At 41.6% G+C, this 12,114-nt stretch overlaps 1 protein-coding gene across 1 annotated transcript in view; it reads left to right on the top strand.

Annotated features, from left to right (window-relative positions):
• The window catches only part of LOC110528502 (integrin alpha-5), a 68,770-nt gene that overhangs the window by 18,643 nt on the left and 38,013 nt on the right, over window positions 1-12,114 (top strand). The window contains exon 3 of the mRNA XM_021610605.3: window positions 11,980-12,080. Coding sequence (XP_021466280.2) covers window positions 11,980-12,080 — 101 coding nt within the window. The remainder of the gene's footprint in view (window positions 1-11,979; window positions 12,081-12,114) is intronic.

The raw sequence follows: 12,114 nt of genomic DNA, 5'->3' as shown, positions 1-12,114 counted from the left end.
TTTGTATTGGTGTAGACTTGACCGACCAGACGGGACTCATTCCCTCACAAACAAAAAGGAGAAATCAATATTTTCTCTGGTAGGCACGAACTACCTGGCACCCGACAGACAATAACCGCAAGTCAAAACCGTTACAATACACACACTGGATACACATACTCAGATACTCACATACAGTGCCTTACGAAAGTATTCGGCCCCCTTGAACTTTGCGACCTTTTGCCACATTTCAGGCTTCAAACATAAAGATATAAAACTTTATTTTTTTGTGAAGAATCAACAAGTGGGACACAATCATGAAGTGGAACGACATTTATTGGATATTTCAAACTTTTTTAACAAATCAAAAACTGAAAAATTGGGCGTGCAAAATTATTCAGCCCCCTTAAGTTAATACTTTGTAGCGCCACCTTTTGCTGCGATTACAGCTGTAAGTCGCTTGGGGTATGTCTCTATCAGTTTTGCACATCGAGAGACTGAAATGTTTTCCCATTCCTCCTTGCAAAACAGCTCGAGCTCAGTGAGGTTGGATGGAGAGCATTTGTGAACAGCAGTTTTCAGTTCTTTCCACAGATTCTCGATTGGATTCAGGTCTGGATTTTGACTTGGCCATTCTAACACCTGGATATGTTTATTTTTGAACCATTCCATTGTAGATTTTGCTTTATGTTTTGGATCATTGTCTTGTTGGAAGACAAATCTCCGTCCCAGTCTCAGGTCTTTTGCAGACTACATCAGGTTTTCTTCCAGAATGGTCCTGTATTTGGCTCCATCCATCTTCCCATCAATTTTAACCATCTTCCCTGTCCCTGCTGAAGAAAAGCAGGCCCAAACCATGATGCTGCCACCACCATGTTTGACAGTGGGGATGGTGTGTTCAGGGTGATGAGCTGTGTTGCTTTTACGCCAAGCATAACATTTTGCATTGTTGCCAAAAAGTTCAATTTTGGTTTCATCTTGTCACGGTTTTCTGTATGTGAAAGAGAGTCGGACCAAAATGCGGCGTGTAGATTGCGATCCATGTTTATTTAAACAGAAGCAACACGAATCTAAATACAAACACTACCAAAACAATAAACGTAACGAAAACCGAAAGAGCCTAATACTGGTGTAAACTAACACCGAACAAGGACATAAGGACACTAAGGACAATCACCCACAAAACCCAACACCAAACAGGCTACCTAAATATGGTTCCCAATCAGAGACAATGACGAACACCTGCCTCTGATTGAGAACCATATCAGGCCAAACATAGAACTAGACAAACTAGACATGTAACATAGAATGCCCACCCAGCTCACGTCCTGACCAACACTAAAACAAGGAAAACACACACGAACGATGGTCAGAACGTGACACATCTGACCAGAGCACCTTCTTCCACATGTTTGGTGTGTCTCCCAGGTGGCTTGTGGCAAACTTTAAACTACACTTTTTATGGATATCTTTAAGAAATGGCTTTCTTCTTGCCACTCTTCCATAAAGGCCAGATTTGTGCAATATACGACTGATTGTTGTCCTATGGACAGAGTCTCCCACCTCAGCTGTAGATCTCTGCAGTTCATCCAGTGATCATGGGCCTCTTGGCTGCATCTCTGATCAGTCTTCTCCTTGTATGAGCTGAAAGTTTAGGGGGACGGCCAGGTCTTGGTAGATTTGCAGTGGTCTGATACTCCTTCCATTTCAATATTATCGCTTGCACAGTGCTCCTTGGGATGTTTAAAGCTTGGGAAATCTTTTTGTACCCAAATCCGGCTTTAAACTTCTTCACAACAGTATCTCGGACCTGCCTGGTGTGTTCCTTGTTCTTCATGATGCTCTCTGCGCTTTTAACGGACCTCTGAGTCTATCACAGTGCAGGTGCATTTATACGGAGACTTGATTACACACAGGTGGATTGTATTTATCATCATTAGTCATTTAGGTCAACATTGGATCATTCAGAGATCCTCACTGAACTTCTGGAGAGAGTTTGCTGCACTGAAAGTAAAGGGGCTGAATAATTTTGCACGCCCAATTTTTCAGTTTTTGATTTGTTAAAAAGGTTTGAAATATCCAATAAATGTCGTTCCATTTCATGATTGTGTCCCACTTGTTGTTGATTCTTCACAAAAAAATACAGTTTTATATCTTTATGTTTGAAGCCTGAAATGTGGCAAAAGGTCGCAAAGTTCAAGGGGGCCGAATACTTTCTCAAGGCACTGTACATACTGTACACCTGTGGAAGCTGGTGGGAGGAGCTATAGGAGGACGGGCTCATTGTAATATCTGGAATGGGATTAATGGAACAGTATCAAGCACGTCAAACATATAGAAAATACATGTTTGACTCCGTTCCATACTGTACTCAGGTACAGACACAAATGCACATAAACAGGATATACACACATACAATGCTTTCAGAAAGTATTCACACCCCTTGACTTTTTCCGCATTCCACAGCCTGAATAAAAATGATTACATTTAGATTTTTGTTGTCACTGGCCGACACACAATACCCCATAATGACAAAGTGGAATTATGGTTTTTGAAATGGTTACAAATTAGTAAAAAATGAAAGCTGAAATGCCTTGAGTCAATAAGTATTCAACCCCTTTGCTATGACAAGCCTAAATAAGCTCATGAGTAAACATTTGCTCAACAAGTCACATAATACGTTGCATGGACTCACTCTGTGTGTAATAATGGTGTTTATCATTATTTATAAATGACTACCTCGTCTCTGTACCCCACACATACAATTATCTGTGAATTTCAAACACAGATTCAACTACATAGACCAGAGAGGTTTTCCAATGCCTCGCAAAGAAGAGCATCTATTGGTAGATGGGTAAAAATACAAAAAGCTGACAAGGAATATCTCTTTAAGCATGGTGTAGTTATTCATTACACTTTGGATGGTGTACAAACACCCAGCCACTACAAAGAAACAGGTGTCCTTCATAACTCAGTTGCCGGAGAGGAAGGAAACCGCTGAGGGTTTTCACCATGAGGCCAATGGTGACTTTAAAACTGTTACAGAGTTTAATGGCTGGAATAGGAAAAACTGAGGATGAATCAACAACATTGTAGTTACTTCACAATACTAACCTAATTGACAGAGTGAAAAGAAGGAAGCCTGTACAGAATAAACAAATATTCCAAAACATGCATTCTGTTTGCAACAAGGCACACAAGTAATACTGCAAAAAACGTGGAAAACATTTTGTCCTGAATACAAAGTGTTATGTTTGGGGCAAATACAACACATTACTGAGTATCACTCTCCATATTTTCTAGCGTAGTGGTGGCTGCATCACGTTATGGGTATGCTTGTAATCATTAAGGACTAGATAAAAAAACAATGTATGAAATGGATCTAAGCACAGGCAAAATCCTAGAGGAAAACCTGGTTCAGTTTGCTTTCCACCAGACACGGGGAGATGAATTCACCTTTCTGCAGGACAAAAACTGAAAGCACAAGACCAAATTTACACTCACTGGAGTTACTTACCAAGAAGACAGTGAATGTTCCTGAGTGGCCGAGTTACAGTTTTGAAACCGGCTTGAAAATCTATGGCAAAAGCTGAAAACAGTCGTCTAGCAATGATCAATAACTAATTTGACAGAGCTTGAAGAATTTTGAAAAGAATAATGGGCAAACGTTGCACAATCCAGGTGTGGAAAGCTCTTAGAGACTTACCCAGAAAGACTCACAGTTGTAATCGCTGCCAAAGGTGATTCTAACATATATTGACTCAGGAGGTTGAGTACTTATCTAATCAACAAATTAGTGCTTTATTGTTCATGACTTCTCTTACAAATGTTAGACATTTTCTTCCACTTTGACATAACAGGGTATTTTGTGTAGATCATTGACAAAAAAAATGGCAATTAAATCTATTTTAATTCCATTTTGTAACACAACAAAATGTGTAAAAAGTCCAGGTGTGTGAATAGTTTCTGAAGCTAATGTATGCTGTAGTCAGACATGAATGCACATAACCTGGATACACACCTTCTCTTGAACGTAAACTGTTTATACATACACAAATACAGACACATGCACTGCTTACAAACCTATCTGTGATCACAAACACATACTGTGTACACAAAAATGTGTGCTGTATACATCCACCGGCTTGTATGCACACAAATATACACCCTTTATAAGTACATTCTCGAAATTGAAGGAACAGCTGATGTGATAAATTAATTCAGGAATTAAGATGATAGCCGTTTTACACAGACATGCAGGAAGACACACACACACACACACACACACACACACACACACACACACACACACACACACACACACACACACACACACACACACACACACACACTGCCCTGGGCCCTTCCTTTCACGTGCTTGTGCATCGCAACGTTTCCCATGCAGGTCTCTGGGTTCAAAGAGTATAGTGTGTACTACAGACACAGTCCAGACCCCAGCAGCCAGACAGACATAGGGCAGACCCCAGCAGCCAGCCATCCAGCCAGACAGACAGACAGACCGACAGGGCAGCGGTACGGGAAGGTTAATGTCACCACTCAAGTCTATGCGTCAGAAAAATGCATCAAACCCATACTGCCAAGTCTACCGCATCAAATATTTTAACTTCTTAATCTTAAACTTTTTCTTACCTGGGAAGAAGTCTATTGGCCAGGAGTGACTTTCTGAAATCAAATTGTATTTTTTTTATATGCGCCGAATACAACAGGTATTTCACCTTACAGTGAAATGTTTACTTAACCAACAATGGAATTTTAAGAAAAATACCAAGAAAATTTGTAAAAGTAACAAATAATTAATGAGCAGCAGTAAAATAACAATAATGATGCTATACCAGTACAGAGTCAATGTGCAGTGGCACCAGTTAGTCGAGGTAATTGAGGTAATATATACATGTAGGTAGAGTTATTAAAGTGACTATGCATGGAAAATAACGGGGAGTATCAGCAGCGTAAAAGGGGGGGGGGGGGGGGGGGCAATGCAAATAGTCTGGGTAGCCATTTGATGTTTAGGAGTCTTATGGCTTGGGGCTAAAAGCTATTTAGAAGCCTTTTGGACCTAGTCTTGGCGCTCCGATACCGCTTGCCGTGCAGTAGCAGAGAGAACAGTCTATGACTAGGGTGGCTGGAGTCTTTGACAATTTTTAGGGACTTCCTCTGACACCGCCTGGTATAGAGTTCCTGGATGGCAGGAAGCTTGGCCCCAGTGATGTACTGGGCCATATGCACTACCCTCTGTAGTGCCGTGCGGTCGGAGGCCGAGCAGTTGCCATACCAGAGCATCCTGACGGGTTGCATCACTGCCTATCTCTCAACATGACTAAAGTTTGACCTTTCTCATAGTCCAGAACCAAGTCTCTCATGTGCTCTCCTAGCCAGCTGCTTGATGTTTTTCCTGTCACAAGAAACTGTTTTACCAGAGCCCCCCCACCCCCTTCATAAAATAGAGATCAGACTATGAAGGACAAATGTTACTACAGTAACAATGCATTCCAAGTCCAGCTGAACGGTTTGATGCTTGCCAATAGCAAGGTGGATGGATTAAGAGTTGAGACTTAGACAGAGTTATAAAAACATGTGGAACCGTGTGACATCAAACAGGGATGACATGAGGGATCATGTTGAGACAAAGTTAACTTACAACAGAAATCACAGTTTCTGAAACTTCTCTTGAGTACCACCAGCCATTCCTTTTTTGTGTTGCAGTAGTGCCCCTTTTGTATTTGTTGTGTTTATTGGACAGGATAGAGAGAAACAAGTATAGAAGGAGACAGAGTGCTAGAGCGCAGTGGGATGGATTGGAGCCCATGCTGGCAGCGGTAATACACAGTACATGTCACCAACAGGCAGCGGCTGAGATCGATGGACCACCCCAGCCATTGCATTTATTTCATGTATTTCAGTGCAAGGACACATGCTTAGTAAACAATAACAGTGAAATGCTTACTTACGGTTCCTTTTCCAACAATGTAGAGTTAAAGATTAAACATAAATACAGTGAATAAAAAAATAACATTTTGAATAAAAGTAACATGGCTATATACCCGGAGTAGAAAATAACATGGCTATATACAGGGAGTACCAGTACCTAGTCGATGTGCAGGGATACAACGTAATAACAAATCAAATCAAATTTTATTTGTCACATACACATGGTTAGCAGATGTTAATGCGAGTGTAGCGAAATGCTTGTGCTTCTAGTTCCGACAATGCAGTAATAACCATGGCTATATACAGGGTGTACCAGTACCTAGTCGATGTTAAGGGGTACAACGTAATAACATGGCTATATACAGGGAGTAGAAAATAACATGGCTATATACAGGGTGTACCAGTACCTAGTCAATGTTTAAGGGATACAACGTAATAACATGGCTATATACAGGGTGTACCAGCACCTAGTCGATGTTAAGGGATACAACGTAATAACATGGCTATATACAGGGTGTACCAGCACCTAGTCGATGTTAAGGGATACAACATAATAACATGGCTATATACAGGGAGTACCAGTACCTATTCGATGTGCAGGGGTACAACATAATAACATGGCTATATACAGAGAGTACCAGTACCTATTCGATGTGCAGGGGTACAACATAATAACATGGCTATATACAGGGAGTAGAAAATAACATGGCTATATACAGGGTGTACCAGTACCTAGTCGATGTGCAGGGATACAATGTAATAACATGGCTATATACAGGGAGTACCAGTACCTATTCGATGTGCAGGGGTACAACATAATAACATGGCTATATACAGGGTGTACCAGTACCTAGTCGATGTGCAGGGGTACAACGTAATAACATGGCTATATACAGGGTGTACCAGTACCTAGTCGATGTGCAGGGGTACAACGTAATAACATGGCTATATACAGGGTGTACCAGTACCTAGTCGATGTTAAGGGGTACAACGTAATAACATGGCTATATACAGGGTGTACCAGTACCTAGTCGATGTTAAGGGATACAACGTAATAACATGGCTATATACAGGGAGTAGAAAATAACATGGCTATATACAGGGTGTACCAGTACCTAGTCGATGTTAAGGGGTACAACGTAATAACATGGCTATATACAGGGTGTACCAGCACCTAGTCGATGTTAAGGGATACAACATAATAACATGGCTATATACAGGGAGTACCAGTACCTATTCGATGTGCAGGGGTACAACATAATAACATGGCTATATACAGAGAGTACCAGTACCTATTCGATGTGCAGGGGTACAACATAATAACATGGCTATATACAGGGAGTAGAAAATAACATGGCTATATACAGGGTGTACCAGTACCTAGTCGATGTGCAGGGATACAATGTAATAACATGGCTATATACAGGGAGTACCAGTACCTATTCGATGTGCAGGGGTACAACATAATAACATGGCTATATACAGGGTGTACCAGTACCTAGTCGATGTGCAGGGGTACAACGTAATAACATGGCTATATACAGGGTGTACCAGTACCTAGTCGATGTGCAGGGGTACAACGTAATAACATGGCTATATACAGGGTGTACCAGTATCTAGTCGATGTTAAGGGGTACAACGTAATAACATGGCTATATACAGGGTGTACCAGTACCTAGTCGATGTTAAGGGATACAACGTAATAACATGGCTATATACAGGGAGTAGAAAATAACATGGCTATATACAGGGTGTACCAGTACCTAGTCGATGTTAAGGGGTACAACGTAATAACATGGCTATATACAGGGTGTACCAGTACCTAGTCGATGTTAAGGGATACAACGTAATAACATGGCTATATACAGGGTGTACCAGTACCTAGTCGATGTTAAGGGGTACAACGTAATAACATGGCTATATACAGGGTGTACCAGTACCTAGTCGATGTGCAGGGATACAACGTAATAACATGGCTATATACAGGGAGTACCAGTACCTATTCGATGTGCAGGGGTACAACGTAATAACATGGCTATATACAGGGTGTACCAGTACCTAGTCGATGTGCAGGGGTACAACGTAATAACATGGCTATATACAGGGTGTACCAGTACCTAGTCGATGTTAAGGGGTACAACGTAATAACATGGCTATATACAGGGTGTACCAGTACCTAGTCGATGTTAAGGGATACAACGTAATAACATGGCTATATACAGGGAGTAGAAAATAACATGGCTATATACAGGGTGTACCAGTACCTAGTCGATGTTAAGGGGTACAACGTAATAACATGGCTATATACAGGGTGTACCAGTACCTAGTCGATGTTAAGGGATACAACGTAATAACATGGCTTTATACAGGGTGTACCAGTACCTAGTCGATGTTAAGGGGTACAACGTAATAACATGGCTATATACAGGGTGTACCAGTACCTAGTCGATGTGCAGGGATACAACGTAATAACATGGCTATATACAGGGAGTACCAGTACCTAGTCAATGTGCAGGGGTACAACGTAATAACATGGCTATATACAGGGTGTACCAGTACCTAGTCGATGTTAAGGGATACAACGTAATAACATGGCTATATACAGGGTGTACCAGTACCTAGTCGATGTTAAGGGGTACAACGTAATAACATGGCTATATACAGGGAGTAGAAAATAACATGGCTATATACAGGGTGTACCAGTACCTAGTCGATGTTAAGGGGTACAACGTAATAACATGGCTATATACAGGGTGTACCAGTACCTAGTCGATGTTAAGGGGTACAACGTAATAACATGGCTATATACAGGGTGTACCAGTACCTAGTCGATGTGCAGGGATACAACGTAATAACATGGCTATATACAGGGAGTACCAGTACCTATTCGATGTGCAGGGGTACAACATAATAACATGGCTATATACAGGGAGTAGAAAATAACATGGCTATATACAGGGTGTACCAGTACCTAGTCGATGTGCAGGGATACAACGTAATAACATGGCTATATACAGGGTGTACCAGTACCTAGTCGATGTTAAGGGATACAACGTAATAACATGGCTATATACAGGGAGTACCAGTACCTATTCGATGTGCAGGGGTACAACATAATAACATGGCTATATACAGGGAGTACCAGTACCTATTCGATGTGCAGGGGTACAACATAATAACATGGCTATATACAGGGAGTAGAAAATAACATGGCTATATACAGGGTGTACCAGTACCTAGTCGATGTGCAGGGATACAATGTAATAACATGGCTATATACAGGGAGTACCAGTACCTATTCGATGTGCAGGGGTACAACATAATAACATGGCTATATACAGGGTGTACCAGTACCTAGTCGATGTGCAGGGGTACAACGTAATAACATGGCTATATACAGGGTGTACCAGTACCTAGTCGATGTGCAGGGGTACAACGTAATAACATGGCTATATACAGGGTGTACCAGTACCTAGTCGATGTTAAGGGGTACAACGTAATAACATGGCTATATACAGGGTGTACCAGTACCTAGTCGATGTTAAGGGATACAACGTAATAACATGGCTATATACAGGGAGTAGAAAATAACATGGCTATATACAGGGTGTACCAGTACCTAGTCGATGTTAAGGGGTACAACGTAATAACATGGCTATATACAGGGTGTACCAGTACCTAGTCGATGTTAAGGGATACAACGTAATAACATGGCTATATACAGGGTGTACCAGTACCTAGTCGATGTTAAGGGGTACAACGTAATAACATGGCTATATACAGGGTGTACCAGTACCTAGTCGATGTGCAGGGATACAACGTAATAACATGGCTATATACAGGGAGTACCAGTACCTATTCGATGTGCAGGGGTACAACGTAATAACATGGCTATATACAGGGTGTACCAGTACCTAGTCGATGTGCAGGGGTACAACGTAATAACATGGCTATATACAGGGTGTACCAGTACCTAGTCGATGTTAAGGGGTACAACGTAATAACATGGCTATATACAGGGTGTACCAGTACCTAGTCGATGTTAAGGGATACAACGTAATAACATGGCTATATACAGGGAGTAGAAAATAACATGGCTATATACAGGGTGTACCAGTACCTAGTCGATGTTAAGGGGTACAACGTAATAACATGGCTATATACAGGGTGTACCAGTACCTAGTCGATGTTAAGGGATACAACGTAATAACATGGCTATATACAGGGTGTACCAGTACCTAGTCGATGTTAAGGGGTACAACGTAATAACATGGCTATATACAGGGTGTACCAGTACCTAGTCGATGTGCAGGGATACAACGTAATAACATGGCTATATACAGGGAGTACCAGTACCTAGTCAATGTGCAGGGGTACAACGTAATAACATGGCTATATACAGGGTGTACCAGTACCTAGTCGATGTTAAGGGATACAACGTAATAACATGGCTATATACAGGGTGTACCAGTACCTAGTCGATGTTAAGGGGTACAACGTAATAACATGGCTATATACAGGGAGTAGAAAATAACATGGCTATATACAGGGTGTACCAGTACCTAGTCGATGTTAAGGGGTACAACGTAATAACATGGCTATATACAGGGTGTACCAGTACCTAGTCGATGTGCAGGGATACAACGTAATAACATGGCTATATACAGGGAGTACCAGTACCTATTCGATGTGCAGGTGTACAACATAATAACATGGCTATATACAGGGAGTAGAAAATAACATGGCTATATACAGGGAGTACCAGTACCTAGTCGATGTGCAGGGATACAACGTAATAACATGGCTATATACAGGGTGTACCAGTACCTAGTCGATGTTAAGGGATACAACGTAATAACATGGCTATATACAGGGAGTAGAAAATAACATGGCTATATACAGGGTGTACCAGTACCTAGTCGATGTTAAGGGGTACAACGTAATAACATGGCTATATACAGGGTGTACCAGTACCTAGTCGATGTGCAAGGATACAACGTAATAACATGGCTATATACAGGGTGTACCAGTACCTAGTCGATGTTAAGGGGTACAACGTAATAACATGGCTATATACAGGGTGTACCAGTACCTAGTCGATGTTAAGGGATACAACGTAATAACATGGCTATATACAGGGTGTACCAGTACCTAGTCGATGTTAAGGGGTACAACGTAATAACATGGCTATATACAGGGTGTACCAGTACCTAGTCGATGTTAAGGGGTACAACGTAATAACATGGCTATATACAGGGTGTACCAGTACCTAGTCGATGTTAAGGGGTACAACGTAATAACATGGCTATATACAGGGAGTAGAAAATAACATGGCTATATACAGGGAGTACCAGTAACAAGATGATGTGCAGGGGTACAACGTAATAACATGGCTATATACAGGGAGTACCAGTAACAAGATGATGTGCAGGGGTACAACGTAATAACATGGCTATATACAGGGAGTACCAGTACCTAGTCAATGTGCAAGGGTACAACGTAATAACATGGCTATATACAGGGAGTACCAGTACCTAGTCAATGTGCAGGGATACAATGTAATAACATGGCTATATACAGGGTGTACCAGTACCTAGTCGATGTGCAGGGGTACAACGTAATAACATGGCTATATACAGGGAGTACCAGTACCTAGTCAATGTGCAGGGATACAATGTAATAACATGGCTATATACAGGGTGTACCAGTACCTAGTCGATGTGCAGGGGTACAACGTAATAACATGGCTATATACAGGGAGTACCAGTACCTAGTCAATGTGCAGGGATACAATGTAATAACATGGCTATATACAGGGTGTACCAGTACCTAGTCGATGTGCAGGGGTACAACGTAATAACATGGCTATATACAGGGAGTACCAGTACCTAGTCGATGTGCAGGGATATAGGTGTGATAGTCCTGAAATACAGTAAGTGGAACAGTAGGGTTACTTGAGGAAACACTGGTGCAAACTTTAGGCGAGCTATTACAGTGTCATAAAAGTACTGCATTACGAATGTAAAGGTGCGTTTCTTTGGCATCTCCCAGGGGATCGCAGTTTCCACGTCAACGACGTCGACGTCCAGGTCGAGTTCAAGTCCCATCAGTGGTTTGGGGCTACGGTGCGTTCCCATGGCAACACTGTCCTGGTAAGATAGGCTACTACATTCTGTGGGATAGAAG

Source organism: Oncorhynchus mykiss, chromosome 7, assembly GCF_057628025.1.
Source record: "Oncorhynchus mykiss isolate SJ-2025 chromosome 7, ASM5762802v1, whole genome shotgun sequence".
NCBI classification, from domain to species: Eukaryota; Metazoa; Chordata; class Actinopteri; order Salmoniformes; family Salmonidae; genus Oncorhynchus; species Oncorhynchus mykiss.
Note: the sequence above shows the minus strand (reverse complement) of the source record. Positions and strands in the feature narration are given on the sequence as shown.